The sequence below is a fragment of the Coffea arabica genome, chromosome 9c (genome assembly GCF_036785885.1).
Source record: "Coffea arabica cultivar ET-39 chromosome 9c, Coffea Arabica ET-39 HiFi, whole genome shotgun sequence".
In the NCBI taxonomy this organism is placed as follows: domain Eukaryota; kingdom Viridiplantae; phylum Streptophyta; class Magnoliopsida; order Gentianales; family Rubiaceae; genus Coffea; species Coffea arabica.
Genome location: NC_092326.1, coordinates 39,093,982 through 39,115,577, shown reverse-complemented (window position 1 = coordinate 39,115,577; position 21,596 = coordinate 39,093,982). Strand labels below are relative to the sequence as shown.

General features: G+C 33.1%; 1 protein-coding gene across 1 annotated transcript; it reads right to left on the bottom strand.

Moving 5' to 3' along the window:
* Positions 1-7,878: 7,878 nt before the first annotated feature.
* LOC113707630 (DNA replication licensing factor MCM6-like) lies at positions 7,879-14,616 on the bottom strand. Its single transcript, XM_027229894.2, has 18 exons — positions 14,359-14,616; positions 14,085-14,237; positions 13,536-13,661; positions 13,268-13,430; positions 12,650-12,843; positions 12,368-12,563; positions 12,175-12,249; positions 11,042-11,271; positions 10,821-10,935; positions 10,367-10,441; positions 10,121-10,261; positions 9,725-9,928; positions 9,484-9,645; positions 9,340-9,395; positions 9,106-9,251; positions 8,880-9,005; positions 8,572-8,702; positions 7,879-8,457 (listed from the first exon to the last, which is right to left on the bottom strand). Exons 1-18 carry the CDS (start codon positions 14,439-14,441, stop codon positions 8,320-8,322), a joined length of 2,514 nt encoding a protein of 837 aa, XP_027085695.1. The 5' UTR covers positions 14,442-14,616; the 3' UTR covers positions 7,879-8,319.
* Positions 14,617-21,596: the final 6,980 nt, after the last annotated feature.

The window sequence follows — 21,596 nt, the reverse complement described above, 5'->3', positions numbered from 1 at the left end:
GCGTGTCAGCAACATATACCCTTATTTTATTTTATTTATGTTTTCTTGAAGAAAGATAAAAAACTATTGGCCTTTCTAGTTGGATTGTATTTTTACCATGCCCACGGTTTCACTCATGGCAAGCCAACCTCCTTGGTCCTACTCCTCCAACAATGACACTCTGGTACCCTTGATGTCGGTTTACAAAACTTGGTCATGGACTTGATATACTCGAATTAGAGCGGTTGAACCATATATACAAGAAATGATAATTGAGGAGAATTGATTTAGGTACCATTTAATTTTGGTCATCTTGTGAGACTCGAATTCGATTGGTTAAAACCACGAAAGAATTGATGTTTGAGTATATACAATTGATTTAACAATTAATTTTGTTCTTACTAAACTTCTGCTACAACTCGAATATTAAGTTTATGAAAATTAATCATCTTATTGGGCTCGAATTGTATTGGCTGAACTATAAAGGAAATGATAATTGAGCAGAATTGGTTTAATATTTGATTTTGTTGATACTGAAACTTGCACAAATCAAATATTACGTGAAAGGATGTAACAAAAGCTGCGACCAAAGATGTTTAACCGTTTCCTTATTTTGTTCTTGTAATTTTTTTTCATTTATGTAACTTCCAATCGTGTCGAATGAAAAACTCGCAAATATTTATATTGGGACAAAACAGTTGAACTAAATGAACATCGATCCAAAATAACAACATACTAGAAATATCCCAAAAAATCATGAAGCCGAAAAGACGAAAAATATTGGTATATTCTTGTATTTCCTTCAAAACATTACAAACCGATAATGCTAAATCGGTTAATTTAATACTTCAATCAGCACTCCGAGCCTAGTACATGGTAATTTAACCGCCAAATGACACAGGAAACCATGCGAGGGCAAATCCGTCCTTTAGCATAATTATACTATCCTACTTACACCGCAAGTTAAGCTGTACTTCGAATTAATGAAACAGACTCCGCCAGGTGACAAAATGATCTTTAGGGCGTCGAGCTGGTAAATAAATGGCCATCCGTAGGGGTACAAAAGTAAATCGACAAGGGAAGTGACAGCTGGCAAATAAGTCACTCAAAGGTGGCAATTTCACAGGTGGGACCCATCACAGCCTGATGGTGATCTGTAACCAACGTTTCTTTCTCGCTTTGAGCTACAGCCTACACGACTTCTCACGTGGCTTCGCTGGATCTCCAAACACGCCGTCGGGGACTCCACTTATTCAAATGCCCTCAATCAATGGGACAATTTGCAAGAATGCCATTCTCTTATCATATAGATTGAGCAAGGTTACCGGATTATTGTTTTTCGTTTTAATAGTTTCTATAAGAAGGAAACATTTCTAACCAACCAATTTAATAATACATTCAAGCAAATCATCATGGAATGTAAAAATTATTCGAAAAATAATTAATGGATGTTTGAATCTTATGGGCGTCCCAGATTGGAAATAATCAATCTTTCCACCATGCGATTTATCTGTAACAATTATCGTGTAACAATATTGTAACAATTATGCGATCTATCTGTAACAATTATCCTATATATATATATATATATATATATATATATATGATTTTTCTTACTACACCCGTTGGACGCTCATTAATACAAGTAAAATTCACCTACCTACTATATATATATATATACAATATAATTATTATTCTCCCTTACATTTATATACTTTTTTTATTTAATCTTATCCACCCTTCCCTTGCATTTATATACATCAAAATTTGTAGACTACAATCAAGATTTTGAAATTTTTCTTTTTTCTTTTGGATGGAAGTAAAGTAATTCTTGTTTGGTGGTATTGAAAACTTGTTTTTCCATATTAGCCAACACTACTGTAAATTGTACAGCAAATCTCATTATTCATTTTTCATAATCAACAGTGGGAATAATGAGACAAATTAGTCTTAATGAAATATGATTTCATTTATATTCAAAAGATGAATCTTGTTAATCATTCGAGTTATAGCGTGTAAGTCACATGGGCTGATAATAATTTTGAGTACGTGTTGGTTTGGACAAAACACAGGAGTTGGAGACAAGGAACATGGATTTGTTAATATGTGGGGTTTAGGGTTGAGGAAGCAGCAGTGTGTACAAGGATACCCCAAATTTAAAGGGCTCTGGGAATATTTGATTTTCTGTTCTGTCAGATTAGTGGTTGACAACAACTTGGATTTATGTGTTTAATTGATTCAAAGAAAAAGGTTTTGCATAGTAATTTTTTTGTTGAGGCCAGCTTTAGTCCAAGCAAGGAAAAGACATTTGCAAATAATAACAAAAAAAAAAAAAATTAATGAGCTTTGTTCATTGACACATGAATGGAGCAGAGTACTCTTGGTCTGCCAGTCCACTAATTAATTACTTGTCATATTTGAATGTGCCTTCTCTATCTATTAGTACTAAAATGGATGGAAACATTTTCTTGAAGTTGGAAACTATGACATTATATTCTCTTTTTTTTTTTCTCTAAACAGTAACTATGACTCGAATTTAATTCTTCAAATATGGCGTTGCTTGTTCTCAATTTAGTTTCAAGATTAAATGACAGTCTTAGATAAACTTGATTGGTGACTACTGACAAGTTTTGCTTGCTTATCTGAAAAGGTCAAATCCCAAATGTGTTTCATTGAATTGGTGACAATCAAAAGTGAAGTACAATAGTTTGGTACACAAAATTCCAGTTCTTGTGCTAATTGGCTTATATAAAGTTGCATTTGAATCCATCAAGTAGTTTTGGCCATTAGAATTAGGATGCTTAATCAACAAATATAGCTATAATCATCAAGACAGCTACTAGAATAGAAAGTAACAAGGAAATGCATGAAATTCACCCGTTTGGATTGCAATTTTTAGGAGTTTTGGTGGAAAAATGTACTGTAACGATTTGATGTATATGAGGTAAAAAGGTGATTGAAAATTTTGTTCATGAAAAACATAAAAAATTTTCTACCAAAAATCACAATCCAAACATTAGAGTGCCTGTCTGCCAGTTTCTCAAGAACTCCTATTAAATCCAACTTTGTTAAACATTAGATTGCATCAACAAGATATTGACCAACTATAATTCATATTATTGTGAAAGAATTATTTTCCTTACAAGGAATTTGCACAGAAACTTCACTTTTCAATGAACAATATGATTAGGTCAAATTGGAACGAAAGTCAATCAAGTTTATCCCCAAAAAAAAAAGGAAAAAAAAAAAGTTAGGTGATATGCAAAGAAATTTAGTCAAACGATGTGCCTGATTAGTGTAGCCTAACTAGCAAGGTTTATATGTTTCTTATGACAATCTATACCACCTTTTCATTTTTCCTTCAATAAGTTTGGCTACAATAATGTGCAGAAGGTAATTTCTCGAGTTGTTTTATGGTTGAAATAGTTTTACTTTCCATCTGTTTCATACCTTTTAGGAAATAGTAACATGGACTCTCTTTTTTTTTTTCCCTTTTAAATCCTTGTATGGGGACCAAAAAAAGAATACCTTTTGCACATGTTTAATATCATTATATGCAGCTCCTCTTCCGACCAAAAGAAAGAAACTTGCTAATATAGGCATTAATAAAATCATATTCGGGGAGAGCTCACAGAAGTGTACTTTAGAGGGTAGCTTTGCAGTTCTATAATATCTTATGGGAAGTAGGGGTGGGCAAAAATATTCGCTGACCCGAAAACTCGTCATATCCGATTCGATCCGATCCGAAAATTAGGATATCCAATTTTTATTATTTGATCTGGTCAAAAGAGGGTCGGGTATCCGCTAAGATGTGGGGCGGGTTAGGGTCACATAATTAAAAACTCGCGGGTACCCGATCCGCCCCGCATATATATATTTTTTATTTTTATACACACACTATAAAATAATAAGTTAGAACTAAATAAGTAATTTTATTGAACAAATTGCATTACAAATATGAGAAACTATAGTTTATTTATAAGATTCATTTGTAAAGGCCATGATCTTATATTTCATAGAAAAAAGTTTAATTAATGTGGAACATATATATTAAAAATTGCGCTACTTATTTCAAACTTTTATTGATTTTGAATTCTTTTATTTTTTTTTCCTTTATCTTATATTCTCTTCATATGCTTGCTTTTTGGTGGGAAACCTTTTTTTAGAAAAAAAAATTATTAAATCTTAGATGAATGTGTAAAATATAAAATTAAATTGGTTTAAATCATTTTTTTTAAATTAAATGATAAACGGGGAGGGGCGGATACTCGCTGATCCGACCCTATCTCAATGGATACCCGTTATAGAGTACCCGCTGATATGCGGGGCGGGTAAGGGTCAGAAAATGGCTGACCCGTAAGGTGCGGGTCGAGTCAACCAAATGGTGAATGGATGGGTACCCGACCCGCGCCTACCCTTAATGGGAAGCAGGCAAAACCTTTGTTACATTGTAGCTAAAAGTTTAAAAAAATCTAATCAGAAATTTTGGGTTTAGGGTTTGCCCATTAAAGCCATCCCTGCTTCATCTATAATAATACTGTATTGTATTGTGAATTTCTTCTTTATTTTGGGTTAAATAGTGATGACATTAACATGTTTAGTGGTACCAAGAGGATTATCATTAAATGTAGGGATAATTTCAGAAACCTCCCCTGAGGTTTCTGACAATTTCACTGACCTCCCCTGGCAGAACTTGGGACCCAATTGCTGACATCATGTAATGCAAAATTACTATTATACCCAAGACATTTTGTGTTATTATAGGACTAAAATATGATAAGGCAGATGGTGTTTTGGATAGTATTGGATTGCATTTCTATTTATTTAATGTATGGTTATGAAATTTGTAATGATATTACTCTTGGATTGCAGTTTTGGTTTGCACCTTATTACTGTTAAGGTTTTATAAATGACTGTTTTAGTTCTTGGATTACACCTTATCTCCAAAATTTGGGAATTTACCCAAATTTTCCATTTTCTAATATTCCTACAAATATGCAAAATTATGCATATCCCTCAAATCTACCCAATATTAATGTTTTGTTAAACTCTAAATAACAAAAATATGAAATATAATATTTAAATATATTTTAATACACACAAGTTGGACGGGTAACTAGTGTGTCAGAGAGTTGCCATAATCTCCTTAAACCCGCATGCGGGTTTAAAGAGTATTCGGATATTCTCATATGCACCTATGCAAATCGAACCAAGCGGATATCTTATCCGTATCCCATTTTTTTAAATAAAAATCTTATAAATTTGAAAAATAAAATCAAATTTAGATGTATTAGGGTTTTAAAAATATTATATAAGTGATAAAATTTTTATAAATTGTAAAAATAAAATCAAATTTAAATAATTAAATGTTATATTTGCATAAGAAATAATACAATAATCATAATAATGATAATACAATAATATTGGTGTAATAAAACTGCCATTAATTTAAATATTTACTTATAATGCCCAAAGAGCCTAATTACCAATTTTTTCTTCTCGCGCTCAAATATAACATTAACCCGCATGCGAGCTAACCTTGAAATAGAAAAAACACAGAATCCTGCTTGCGGGTTTCAACGTTATTATGCAGGCGGGATTTTAACCTGCTTGCTTGTGAACATGTACCACATTGCTTTGAATTTTTGTGACAAGAGGAAAGCTTTGTCTGATGAATGTATTTGTGAAATGACCTGAGTGGTGGTAAATGAGTTAATTGGGTCGGTTGCGTTACCCAATTGTTTATATCCATAAGTAAAATTTTATGATTCCCATACCCATCCCCTCACTTTTTCTTATTTATTTCTGATTTTTATTAGTTTTCATTAATTCACTAATATAACTTGTACACCTACCTTAAGGGCATTTATGGGAACAAAATTTCCTCTCTTTCCTGAAAACACTTTTTTATGTTTACTTTTGTGGTCATGGGCTGATTTTGTTACAAAATCAGAAACCTCAAGGGAGGTTAGTGTAATTGCGGAAACCTCAGGGGAGGTCAGTGAAATTGTCAGAAACCTCAGGGGAGGTTTCTGAAATTATCCCTTAAATGTATGTACTTTTAAATTTTTATAGAATTGTCTCCTCCATCTCCATGCAAATGCTTAAAAATACGTCATACCAAAATGTACATCGTGTATTAAAACTGGATATGGGTGTAAAATATTATACAGCTATTATCAAACCCTATCAGATCAACCCTGGTAGTAATTCAACAGTATAAGTCCCTATCTAATACCCCATCAATGACTTAATCGATCGAGTGTATAATTGGATTGAAAAGCTGCTTTAGAATAGAGCTGGTCAATTGGAGTTTTTGTTTGTTTGGAAAAAAAAAAATTCTCTTCCTTGACCTAGTTGTTTTGAATATGTGTAAAGACCCTTTAGATTAATTATCCTCTCTCAGCCCCACCGAGTTGTCAAGGAACTTTTTTGTTTTGAGAAGACCCGCTGTATATAGATAGACCTTTGCCACTAGAGCTTAAAGATTAAAATCATGAAGATTTCAAAAAGATCAAAGTTCCATTAGAGGCGATCTTTACTAAACTCCAAACCATTTTTCAAGATCTCATTGCACTAATCTTTGCTTCGTCTGCATCCAGAATTTTCAGGCGAAATTTATTTATTTATTTTTATTGGTAACACAAATGGACAAGGGGCTAAAGATGGTCTGTATCCAAGCTAGGATGACATCGAAAGTGAAAGGAGACTTGTGCTGATAAAATCAAACTAAAATGCCTGGACACAAATATAAAACGCAGCTTGATTTCCTCTTAAACATTCAAGCTTGGCAAACTGTTTATTTGATGGAGAAATTGTCATCAGTTTTGTGCTATCTTGTCAATAGGTTTCATGTATGGACAAGGATGGATTGGTTGAGGGAATCCCACAAAAATCAATAGTAGTCATCTTAAACAATAAGCTCCATGTATGGACAAGGATGGATTGGCTGAGGGTATCCCACAAAAAAATCATAGTCATCTTAAACAACTGGTTGGGATGAAATTATCTCGCATATTTATAGATACATGTATCATGGTGTCCTCGTCTATCTTCCTTCTCTAACAATTGATAATAACCAAAAAAAAAGGTATTTGGCTTTAGAGTGGGGAATTGTCTGGGAAAAGGATTACTAATTGATGGATGATGGCCCCTTTGTTGTCTTCTTGGAAATGAAAGTGATTTTCAATCTTTCACCTCAATTCCTTAAAAAAAAATAAAGCCCAAAAAGAAGTTCAACCTATCTCAAGCTGGCTGGCCATTTCTTGACATCCCATACCTAACCATCCTACCGCAAAGTCATTATTGAATCCTTTAGATCCGATTTATTTCGGTTTGCTGAATTAAGATAAGTTGAGAATAAATACTAAATTGGAGTTTGATAAATAATTAGAGTGGAGGAAAATATAAATTTTCTCTTTTTAATTACATAAAGTTTTCGATTAACTTTTTACCCACTAATAGTCTAGTGTAAAAGAAAGGAAATGTACCCAACTCGTAGCAATATAATAAAAATTGGAACAGAGAGTGACATAAAAAACGGAATAAAAAATCGGTTACGCCTTATCACAGTAATACCCAACTATTACAGTCAAAATAAGAAAAATAAATCTGCTGTAAAAGTAGTTCTACAAACCGAACTCTTAATTCAGTTCGCCATCGTACAACAAAAGGATCTACGCTCCCATAATGCTATTTTGATCTGATCAGTTGCTCTGAGATTCAGATCCTTTTTTTGCCCTTTCCTTTCTTGAACTAGACAAAGGAGAAAGAAAGAAAAAAAAAGAAAAAAAGAAACTCGATTCTCACAATTTAAGTTACATTACAGCGAGCTTAGCTCAAAGGAAGTTGCGGGGTAATCAACAGAACAGTTGGATTGAAAGGCAGAGTATCGGAGAGTTGAGCATGAAGTAGTACATGATCATCCAATAAAAATAAAAATGTAGAGAAAACAAAGGGTATCCTAATGTAAAAACAAACTTTTCTTCCTGAACCTAGAAAGAAAAAAAATTTGAAGTTTATTTTCTACAGAAAGTGACATTGCTGCTTCTTGCAAACTCTTTACTCTGATTAAATGTCATACAATAAAATGCCTCAGCCTACTAATAAAAATGGCATACAATAAAAAATAATTTTAACAACTCCTAACCAATCCCGATCCATCCTCTTTTTCCAACCTTTTTAATGGTTTACAAGCACCTCAATGAGGCTAGGAGGTTGGGAGGTCAAATCCTTTGCGAGAGAGTCATACCCATAATCACAATCTTGGCGCAGGCAGCTCGAGAGTTAATGGTCCGGGTTGCACTAGTCCAACTTTACACGCCGGCAAAATGCCTCCTATCAATCTATAACATAATTAGGAGCCACTGCCAAAATTCTGTCGTTTCTTGATACTGGTGCTGACCGCCCTTCACCCTCTCCTGCTGCTTGTGTACCATCATCCACCACTATCAAATGTCCTTCCCGTCGAATCAGACTCTGTACCAAAAGGAGTTAGTTAACTTTGGCATGGTTTTACTTCAGCTATAATGCGAAATTAACACGGGGTAAAAACTTCATGCAGATCAAAGCATCCTCTATTTGAATTTGTACCTCTATAATTGCTTTGAGTTTTGTAACTTCAGCAGCTGCCTCTTCCATAGAGCTGTAACTATTTTTCGCGTTCTGCTGTCCTACATACCACTGTATCAAATCCCTCTGTCTCATTCCAGCCAAACCAGCACCTGGAAACCATAACCAAGGATTGAGCATTCCAGATACCAAATTTTTTTAGGACATAATATGCAGAAAGTTGGATTTGACCCTATCATTAGTTCGCCAATTTGGAGCTTTCTTGAATTTGTCCAGGAAAGTTTCACATGGTCACTGAATGTCTTCATGAGATAAGAGTACGGATTTACCTTCTTGTAATACAGTCTCTTCATGCTGCCTGAGACGAACGATAAGGGCACGAGTAACCCTTTGAAAATACTCGTCAGTCATGACGAGTTTCTTTCCTTGCCTATTTCCTGCCCCTGCTCCACTTTCTGCAAAGTCATAATCAAATTAAATCTATAGATCACAAACAAGTACCAAAATAGCTTTACAAGAAATTTACATCATAATAAAACCATAACGTTCACTGACCTGCGTTACCTTGACGTGGCTCAATTGAGGCACCGTCGGCATGGGCTTCTTCTTGGCCAGTACCACCATCTCCATGATCTCCACCATCAGCATCATCACGATTTTCTTCTTGGAACTCAGACAGGTCAATCTCACTTGACTCCACACTGCACGACACGCAGGCTAATCAATCAATAAACTCTGTTTGTCTTATATGTCATCTGACCTGTTGGATAAACTTCAACATTTCCTTGCCTGATTACTGATGTTTTTAGCAGCCTCACAGCGATACGTACATAGCGCGGTTGCACCTATTACCATCATCCACGTCCCGCAGAAGTTAGAAGCCTTAAAGAAAGAAATTGGAAAAAAAAAATCATTACAGAACTAATGAGGCACCTGAGTGTCCAAATGACTCCTAGCAATTGCCTCGGAAAGCCTGATCAGTGCTTCAAGCTGCCTCACTGTCATGCGATAAGCGACTCTACTTCCTGGAGCAGTATCACCTCTACGCAGAGAAACATAAGATTCCACCAAAAGCTGCCTAGCTTCAGCACTAAGCTGCATGGTATCAAATGCCATTAAGCAAACAATGGATAACCATAATACCAGTTAAAACATCACATTCTCATTACACAACCTTTGGTTTCAGAGTCTTGGCATATGCAATGTAGCGTTTCAGTTGGGCAGTTGTAAATGCAGGAGACAGGGCATCTTCCCGCTTTTGATGAACTCTGACAATATGATGGGCAATGTGGTAATCTGTTTGATCGTCTGGATCATCGATCATAACATATACCAGATCAAATCTTGAGAGAATAGCGGGAGGAAGAGCCACATTATACTGCAGCAGAAGGCAAAACCATAAATGGTTAGATCATTGATCATAACACATGCCAAATCATATCTTGAAAGAATAGCAGGTGGAAGAGCAGCATCACACTGCAGCAGGAGGCTAAATCATCAATAATTAAATAACTTGGGCGGGTTTGAGTTCAACATGTGACTTTAGCACTCAGAAGACTTAGATGCTCACCTTTAGAGGTTTAGATTTGTCATAGCGCCCACCATTGGGGTTGGCTGCAGCTAATATTGACGTTCGAGCATTCAAGGTTGCTTGTATCCCAGCTTTTGTTATGCTTATAGTCTGTTGCTCCATTGCTTCATGGATGGCAACCTTGACATTTCCAAGTTTACCAGTATTATAGGATGCAAACCATATGAACTCCAAGGTGGGAAAAGATGGAGAAAAGTAATACAAATGGTATTAAACCATAATCACCTGATCTCTTATATCCATCTTGTCAAATTCATCAATGCAACAGATGCCATTATCGGCCAGCATCAGTGCACCAGCCTGAAATAATATGAAAAATATTTACTAAGAGAATCAGAATGAGTAGTAACAAGCAAACCACGATGCAATCATAATGAAACTTCTGTTTTCCCAAAAGGTAAGTTCTCCCTCCTTTTATCATTAGTAACTGGGGAGACAAATAGTATTAATTACAAGTTTCTCTTTATACAAGACATTTCATGCATCTAACCAGATTTTAGAAATAGAAAAGGAGAAGTATGCTTAATAGAAGGAAAGAGATGAAGGTATTTGTGAGTTTGTGTACATACATGTGCAAGAACATCATCCTCTGGATGCATTAAACAGCAGAGATGCTAAACTGATAATATTCTATATTATGCGCAGCAGTCTTAACAGAATGATCCAAATGGTATATTACCTCAATGCAAAATTCACCAGTCTCAGGTTCTTTGGCCACTGTTGCAGTCAATCCAGCAGCTGATGAGGATTTCCCAGATGTATAGACTGATCTTGGAACTAGACTTGAAGTATACCTTCAGAGCAAATAGAACAGGTAGGTTTAGTAGATTTTTGGACATTAGGATGACTTGAAGCTTAATAGAAACAAGAAGGAACAACAAAAAGTGGAAAACCAATTACTTGAGGAACTGAGATTTTGCACAGCTGGGATCCCCAACTATACAAACATTGATGTCTCCTCTGAGGTTGATCCCTTCATGGGTTAACTTGTGTACACCACCCAAAAGCATAAGGAGGATGGCTCGTTTGATATCTTGGTGACCAAAAACAGTTGGTGCAATGCTGTCCACAAGCTTATTAAAGAAGTCAGGAGTGTTCCTCATTGTTTGGATCTCATCTAGCTCTTCTGTCTGTCAGGAAATCAGTTGAAGCACAGCAGCATTATGGTTATGTACAGAAGCAAACTCAAAAAGAACCTTTTTGCAACAAAAAAAAAACTATAATTTAGTGCAAAAGTCTAAATTAGAGCAGACTGCTCATCTCCACAGAGAATGATACAATTAGACAAAAGATGGTGCAATACAGCAGTTAGTGACCATCAGGAGGTACCAAGGCTTCATGCTCTTTTGATTCATTTCCAATAAACTACCAGCTGTTTATGACTTCTTAAAAAAAAAATGACTTTCCACCTTATGGAGGTAAAAAAAAAAATTTGTTAATATTGTTTAACATGCGCATGAAAGAGAATTTTTGTAACATTTTGTAACATAAGTTTATTATGTACAAAAAATATTTTTGTAATATTTTTCTAATGAAGCTAACAAAAGCCAATAGTTTCTTTTTTGAGATTTTTTCCCCTTAACGGCCGTGTGCTGGTCACATGACTATTTCCGTCTAAATTGATTGATTTGCCGTTTTTATACTAAATGTGTCCATAAATTTTGGGGACGAATTGTGTTCCTAACCCAAAGTTTACGGACGAAAAGTGGAATTTTCCCTTCATTTTGGTAATGACATTCCAATCATCCATTTTGCAATTGCATAATAGAGGTGAATGCATGTTTACTTTCAACTGCTTTTACCAGCAGAAAGAGCTGAAGCAGATCAATGAATATTAAATGTAAGATAAAAGATAGGTGACCCACAAGGATATATCAGTATATCATTTTAGTTAAATGTCTCAGGAAAACAGAATTCTACAGTTTGCCAATGATAAGAGAGTTTGTTGAGCCAAATCCCTACAACCATGATCAATTTCAGCCAGCATTACCATGCAAAAACTAAAAGTACTAATCATGAACAGATAGATGTACCGTAAACTGCTGATAATCATCTTCATCATTGTCCCTCCTATTTCTGATGTCTGTGTTCCTTCTTCCATCACATATCTAAGCCACAATGCAGGAAATATCAAATAAATGTGAAAAGAAAAAGAAAATGAGAAATTGGAAACCTTCGAACTTGGATGCAACTAAAAACTTAAATAAGGCAGGAGGAGGGACTAACCTGTACAGAATTGGCTATGAAGGCAAGGCGATAGGACAGGTCTCTTACACCCAATGCACGAAGACCCCTAATGCCTTCCTGACCAGCAGTGAAACCCTTGCGCTGAGGTGCTTCTCTCCTGCACTCAGCTCTCTCCCCTGGAGAGGCTAGTGCAAGTACGTCTGGTATGACAACAACAGTGCCAGTAAAAACAACCCTGCAACGAAAAAAGAATGAATATCAAAGATTTCAAGCAGATTAACTCTGGTTTAATACAGAGATTTCTTATGGGGATTTACTTACGTGTCACCAGCCCTAGCTTGTTCAACAATATCATGACGTAAAATGATATCAAGAGATCTTGGAAGGGAACCTGCAGGTATCTCTTTAGAGGTTTCCTGCATGCGGACCCTCTGCCAATCCGCAAATTTGCTGTCTTGCCTTAGCAATGCCCACTTTGTTCTGTTTTGGCATGTTGCATTCACACAGATAATAGGCTGTGAATCCAAAACAAATAGAGAAACTTCAAAATGACTCAAAATATGAGTTTTAAATTGAAAACTTTATCATGAATTTGAGCCTATTAGTAGATGTGATTTCCCAATGGTCTAATTCTGGTAGCCAACTATACCATCAACCAGCAAAACTGATACCGTGTACATAGTAATCATATTGCTATTAACCAGAAAGCGAAATCCAAATAGAATTGAATTTGACATAATTCAGGTGCTACGGGAATCATATGGGTCCTTAAGGAGATAAAGCAGTAAAATGCATTACAACCATCACAACTTGCAGGAAATGTGAAGATAATTTGCTTTTTTTTGTAAGCTACTGAGACTGCATTCCATTGCAGGCAGCAATATTTCTCCTAATCTGTTGTATATGCTTGAGTCTCTACATTAAAGTGTAATTGCAAACCTCAGTATATTTAAATTGCTGTTCAACATTCTTGACAACATTTCCGCAATCTAAGCACTTAAAAGTGCCCTGTAAAAGCTCTGGCCTGACCTCACTGGTCCGCGTCACTACTCCAGTCACTGAAACCAGCTTCCCTACTTCTGATGTTGCCAATTCCCTCAATCTGCAATTCATGGAAGTTGAATTAAAATCAACCAAAAATAGTGATATAATCAAATTAACTACCTTGAAGCCAGTGAAAACTTCAATCACAACTCTGATTCCGTACCTTTTAACCAAGGGAAGATTATAGAAGGCCACATTGATGTCCTTGTTAGGATTATCATCAGTTATGAAGGTGGGCTTCTGTTCCATAACAAATCTCTTGCATGCATTCTTCAAGTAAGGCTCGAACCTAGAATTTCCCAGAAGATTAATATACCATCAAACATCCGGCAGCCAAAAACTAAAGGTACAACTATTCATGCAATTTGTATAGCTCTTCAAAATTCTACTAATATGTTAAGTGAAATGGAAGCAAAATTAAGACGCTCTTATAAATAGCACAACATCTTGGCATCCATGTACCACATCTAAGCACAATAAAGATATGCTTCTAAAGTATTAAGCTCAATTAGCTAAACAGAAATAATTTAATCATATTTAAAACTCTTATCATACTAAAATTAGAAAAAAAAAAAAAAACAAAACAAAGAACTAAGGTTCTGACACTTCTAGTAAAATCTCTCAAGCTTGTTGTACTCATGCTGTAAAGGTAGTACCTTTGCCATCCAAGAATTAGTGCAAATACTAGCCACTGAAAACGCAACAAAATTACCTTAAGAATTCATCAGAAATGGCCTTTTGAAGAACTTCATTAAAGCGCATGACGTGAGAGAAGTCAATAAACATTGTATTCGACTCATTCGGCCTCATCGCTTCGATCTCCGCCTCGTAGAACGGTTCCCGAGCATTTCCTTCTGCCCTAAAACTGAAATATACCAAAAAAAAAAAAGAAAAAATAATTACAAATCAGGTCAGATCAGAATGAACAAAAATTAATAATTGATGCTAATCCGGGAAATACATATGAAAAATCTAAGAAGCTTTACCTCTTGAGAAATTCTAGGAAAATGTTTTCGACGCGGACGGCTTTCTCGTCCACAAAGTATCCACCGCCGCCGTAGCTTTCCATCTCGTATATGCCGGGTCGACAGCGACGGCTTCCCAAGGAGAGGCTGTTTCGGCCGGCTTTTTGGAAGACGAGGAGGGGCGGGTTGGTGTGCAACTGGGAAGGGATCAATGGAATTGTCGGTTGATTTTGGCGGGAAGAAGAGGAGGGAATGTGGGGATTTCCCGCCAATTGATTACTGTATCAGTGTGGACTGCGGGGCAGGCGTTAGTCATAATCTTGGGCATACCATGGGCTGAAGAGAGGTTGGACTTGGGCTTTCAGATTGACATTATTGATTATCAATGTTTTTTTTTTTTTTGAGAAATAATTTTTTTCCGATAAATATGAGGTCTTGAAATCCAAGACTTCTTACTTATAATCTATTCTATTTTACAACCCAATCCAATCCTCTCCTCCTGAGAAATAAGTGTAGGAATATCTTACTTGTGAATTTCTTACATAGCCTTACAGGATTTTAAAATTTTTTAACAAAATGTGTTTTTCTCTGTCATAGAATTTATGAGATTTTGCTTGGCTAATATATATATACACACACACATATGAACACAAGAAATTATTTGTGTAGCACCCTGCTTTAAGACTAAATAGCAATTACACATGATTCAACGTCAAAAAATGGTTCATATTTTCTGATGTCGCTTCAAATCATAGTCATATTTTGCAGCATAAAATTTTGTTTAGATTGCATTTTCTAGGATTTTTTTAGAAAAATTACTGTAGTGATTTGATGTATGTGAGGAAAAAAGATAATTGAGAAATGTGATCACGGAAAACGACGTAATTTTCCCACGAAAAATGGCTGTCCAAACAAGGGTGATATTTACATTTACTTTCATGTATAGATACAAAAATCTTTTTACTAGTCTTCGAAATAAAACTATAAAAGTAAAACTGTCTTGATATTCGACAATGACAAGTTACATTTACTTCCATATATAGATACCAAAATCTTTTTACTAGTCTTCGAAATAAAACTATAAAAGTAAAACTGTCTTCTTGATATTCGACAATGACATGATTTTCAAGTAACCGATTTTCTTGTATTTTGCTCTTAATTACATTGTGATGGTGAGTGTGACAATGATATTACAACCATACGTTTTGCTACAATCAATTTCTCAGGAAAATCAATCCACAAAATATACGATGAATGGAGAAAAGGGATACCAATGGAGGTTTTTAGTGCAACTTACCTTTCATTCTTTTGTGTTTGGCAAAATTTAATACGTCTACATAAGTTCAAGGACTTAGAAATTCAGACGTTCAATTCACACCCTTTATTAGTAAAAATTTTTAAGTATTGTAACTAGTTTAATACTTATTATAGTATAAGTTGTTCTTCTACGAAATGTGTGAATTTAGTCCAGTCCTTTCAAAAATAAAATATATAAAAACTTCAAGATTTATCCCCTAGTAATTGTTTTATGTATTCAACTTTGGCAGATATTTGCAATAACTATTAGGATGAGGTTTAATTGCTGCATGGAGGGTTGTGCTGGCAATGCATGAGTCTGCAAGGTTGCCACTTGCTGTGCTATAGAACATAGATTAGCTTAGGACTTAGCAGCAGCTGCTGTATCTCCCTGTTCATCTCCTTTGGATGGTTATGTGACTAAACAATAATTACTATTTTCCTTCCTTCCGTCTCGTGGAAAGTATCATACTTTTCAGTGTAGAATGTATTAAAATAATTATCATTTTAGTAAAGTCAAAATTACAGATGACATTGAAAATAAATTCATTGATATCACCATCAAATCACTATTTTTAAAAGGTAGAAATCTCAAGATGAGACAAATAATTTGAAACGAAAGATAGTGAAGCTCCAACAATTGTATTGAATGGTGTAACGTTGGTTGAAACAAAGTTGTACCTTATTGTGTATTAGTTTGAAAACCCGTGCTATAGTTTGGGGATATATAACACACAAAAATTTAATAAACAATAGTTTGACCTATGAAATGTCAAACAAATTTTAGCTACCCCTTCCTGATTCTGCCTTTATAAATCCCATACTTTCCTTGCTGAAAAAAATTTAAAACAAAAAATAATTTTTGGCTACTGTCTATCTAGTATAAACATGCATTACCAAAAAAAAAAAAAAAAGTGGTATAACACATAAAACATGTCATATTAAATTGTAATTGATCTAAAACCAAATTATATTTGCTAAATGCCAATTCACTTCTCAACCATCATGTCCAGCATTCAGAAAATTCAAAAAGTATTTGCCAAAATGTTAAATTCATTTCTTAATCATCATATCCATTACATTTGGCATAAAATTCATACAATATCAGATTTCTTTCAAGAGGAATAAAAATAACTATCAAGGTTCTATTTTATATAATTTTAATTTTAAAATTTCAAAATTTTTGTTTGTTTATTTAGCCTAAAAATATTTGATAGTCCATGATTTTTAAATTTTCAACCGGGCCTCATATTTGTAAACCAATAATGTAATGCTTTTAATTATAAGCAACTTAAGAAATAGAACATTTGGTGAATAGAGGTGAGTAAACTTCTTAATCAAGGTATAAAGTATGACAAATAGAAGCATGCACAGTACCTAGCAAAATTGATAAAAGTATGTTTATAGTTAAATTTTCATAAAAAATATATGTGTCATCAATGCACTATAATGTATACAAATTAAATTTATTGCAACTTTTTTTTAGTCTCTCCCCCCCTTTCCATGCCCTTCCCATCCCTAAAATTTATCAAAACTAATTACATAGATAAACTTCAAGATTGCCACAAATTCTTAAGAAAAAATACTATTTATAATCTTGTATTGGTATTTCACTTGACATAAGAATAAGAATTACATTCTCCTTTTAGTGAAAAACTCTTTTTTTTTTTGTTTACTATTCTCTATCACGAATAACCTGTTTAGATAAAAATAGTAAAAGGTTCAATCTATTTTTGGTGCAACCAAATTTAGGCCATTGGTTCATTACATTTTTACATTCGTATTTTGAATGGATATTGCATGTGTTTCTTCCAATTGCAAAATCAAAAAATTGTACAATTTTTATTTCATTTACTAAATTTATTGGTGATTTTTAACCTAATAATTGGTTAAGTTATTTTCAATCATAATAGTTTAAAATGTTGTTTCATTTTTAATTATTATTATTTCACGTACTTTTCTCTTAGTGTGAGTGGATGGTTCGAACCCGAGATCTCTATTAGTTTAAAATGTATAGAGATGGAAATGTAATATGTAAAATCCAAGATTTGTCTAAATAATCTCATATTGGAAAACACAAATAATAAATAGAGAAACCAAAGTATATCTTCGAGATAAAGAAAAAAGAACTCACAAAAGTAATTTAGATTAGTATAATACATAACCAAAAATATATGTGGATCAAAAAACTCCTTTTTTTCTCTCAAATGTTAAAGTCATGTGTATCATCAAGGTGTTAAGATTTGAAATAATTTAAATTTAGAAATGATGAGAATATAGTCTCCAATCAAGATTTTGAAATTAACTCATTACATTTTAGGAATTAAAATAAATGAAAAAATCTATAAAAAGGGAATTGAGAGCTTGGGAAGAATTTAAATTTTGAAATGATGAGAATATAGTTTACAATCAAGACTTTGAAATCAATCCATTACAATTTAGGAATTAAAATAAATAGACAATCTACAAAAAAGGAACTGAGAGTTTGGAAATAATTTAAGTTTTGAAATGATGAGAATATAGACTACAATCAAGATTTTGAAATCAACTCATTAAATTTTGGAAAGCAAAATAAATAGAAAATCTACAAAAAAGGAATCGAGAGTTTGGAAATAATTTAAATTTTGAAATGATGAGAGTATAGTCTAGTAGTAAGATTTTGAAATCAATTCATTACATTTTAGGAATCAAAATAAATAGAAAATCTATAAAAAAAAAAAGGAATTTAGAGTTTGGAAATAATTTAAATTTTGAAATGATAAGAATATAGCCTATAATCAAAATTTGAAATCAGCTCATTACATTTTAAGAATTAAGATAAATAGAAAATCTACAAAAAAAAAAAGGAATTAATAGTTTAAAGATCTTAAGAAAAAATACTATTTATAATCTTGTATTGGTATTTCACTTGACATCAAAATAAGAATTACATTCTTCTTTTAGTGAAAAACTCTTTTTTTTTTTTTACTATTCTCTATCACAAATAACCTTTTTAGATAAAAATGGTAAAAGGTACAATCTATTTTTTGTGCAACCAAATTTAGACCATTGGTTCATTACATTTTTATTTTGAATGGATATTGCATATGTTCCTTCCAATTGCAAAATCAAAAAATTGTACAATTTTTATTTCATTTACTAAATTTATTAGTGATTTTTAACCTAATAATTGGTTAAGTTACTTTCAATCATAATAGTTTAAAAATGTTGTTTCATTTTTAATTATTATTATTTCACGTACTTTTCTCTTAGTGTGAGTGGAAGGTTCGAACCTGAGATATCTATTAGTTTAAAATGTATAGAGATGGAAATGTAATATGTAAAATCCAACATTTGTCTAAATAATCTCATAATTGGAAAACACAAATAATAAATAGAGAAACCAAAGTATATCTTGGAGATAAAGAAAAAAGAACTCACAATAGTAATTTAGATTATATAATACATAGCCAAAAATATATGTGGATCAAAAAACTCCTTTTTTTCTCTCAAAATTTAAAGTCATGCGTATCATCAAGGTGTTAAGATTTGAAATAATTTAAATTTAGAAATGATGAGAATATAGTCTACAATCAAGATTTTGAAATTAACTCATTACATTTTAGGAATTAAAATAAATAAAAAAATCTATAAAAAAAAAGGAATTGAGAGCTTGGGAAGAATTTAAATTTTGAAATGATGAGAATATATTTACAATCAATACTTTGAAATCAATGCATTACATTTTAGGAATTAAAATAAATAGACAATCTACAAAAAAGAAACTGAGAGTTTGGAAATAATTTAAGTTTTGTATGATGAGAATATAGACTACAATCAAGCTTTTGAAATCAACTCATTAAATTTTGGGAATCAAAATAAATAGAAAAATCTACAAAAAAAAAAAGGAATTGAGAGTTTAGAAATAATTTAAATTTTGAAATGATGAGAATATAGTTTAGCAGCAAGATTTTGAAATCAATTCATTACATTTTAGGAATCAAAATAAATAGAAAATCTATTAAAAAAAAGGAATTTAGAGTTTGGAAATAATTTAAATTTTGAAATGATAAGAATATAGCCTATAATCAAATTTTGAAATCAGCTCGTTACATTTTAAGAATTAAGATAAACAGAAAATCTGCAAAAAAAAAAAAAAGGAATTAAGAGTTTAAAGATCTATAATGGATTCTAACCAAAAACTGCTTCTGTAATTTATATAGATAGATATAGATTATTTGTAATCTATTAGTATTAGGACGAGGCTTAATTACTGCACGGACGGTTGTGCTGGCGATGCATGTCTCTGCGAGGTCGCCACTTGCTGTGCTATAGAACATAGCAGCAGCTTTATATCCCTGTTCATCTCTTTTGGAAGGTTATGTGACTAAACAATAAATACTGCTCCTTTCCTTCGCCCCATCTCATTCAAAGTATCATATTTTTTGTTTTGATAATATATCAAAAGATAACAAATATCAGCGACCACTAAATTATTTATCAAATTATATTTTATCCATCAAACTATTTTTCATTAATAATTGACCACTAAACAATTTAATCAGTAAATTCGTAATCATTTAGTAAATAATTGCTCTTAATCTGTGAAATTAGCAGTACATGTGGTAAAGTGCGAAGGCAATTTTATCCAACAACTACGTGACCGTATTTCATAGATTAACTGCTAATTTCATAGATTAAAAGTAATTATCGACTAAATGGTTACAGGTTTACTGATCATATTGTTTAATGGCTTGGTCAATTACTAATGAAAAATAGTTTGATGGCAAAAATATGATCCGATCAATAGTTTAATGACCGCTAAAATTTTTTACCCTATAAGAAAATATTTGCCATTTCATGAAAGTCAAATTTACTTGTAATTTTGGAAACAAATTCGCTAACATCACCGTCAAATCACTATTTTTAAAACGTTGAAATCTTGAGATGCGACGACCAATTTGAGACGAAGGATAACGAGGCTCCAACAATTGTACTGCTGCTCGAACAACGGGTTTGTTTGGATTGAGCATTATTTACCCAGTTTTATTTGCTTACATCATCATTACAATTTTCAATACACTTTTTTACCTTTTCAATTACCTTTTTATCTCACATACATCACATCACAAAAAGTGTTATAGTAAAAATATTTCAAATAATCTCAAATAACTTACAATCCAAACAAAAAAGTTGTAGTATCTTATTATGCATCATTTGTATGACAGAGAGTCAATTAGCAAGACTCACACGAACAGTAACTGAACATCGTACCTCTATTATGAATTATACCAAAAATAAAAAATGAATTATAATAATTTGTTCAAACTGTATTTCATCGTTTTCGAGGAAACAGCAGCAATAATCAGCTGGAAAATTAATTTCAGTCTATCCATCTATATAGGTCTTATTTATTTACCTACCTGTCAGCATCTATTATCTAGGATTGACTTTGCTGCTTTCCTTATCTATTTAATCAATTAGACGTTGACTGGTCTTTTTAGGAAGATAGCATGCGTGGCAGTGTCGACTTCTTTTTATCCACACATGCTGACTAAGACATTTTCCTATGATGCAGGTAGCATTAGTGGTCAGTTTTACTGCTGATGAATAGTTTAGCAGTCTCACAAATAATTCAGATTTTCCTCTAATTTGATCCACTTAATTTTATGCTGCTCTATCCAATCAAATACGATGAGCCAGCAGTGACTTCGAAATGGAGGAGATTTTGTTGTAATTTGTTTCATTATTGATGTGGTCGAGATGAAAGAAGCTGTCATAGTTGTAGTTAATACTATAATGGTTTGTTTTGTATTTATTTGTGAATGGACAAGTTACCAAAGAATAGAGACACACATAATCATCGTCTTATTTAGCCTAATCCATGGCAGTACGAATAGCACCTAATATGTTCGTCTGCATTAAGTTGGATCCTATTAGTGAAAATGATCTTGATGAGTCCAAATATATTGCTGGTGCAGGAT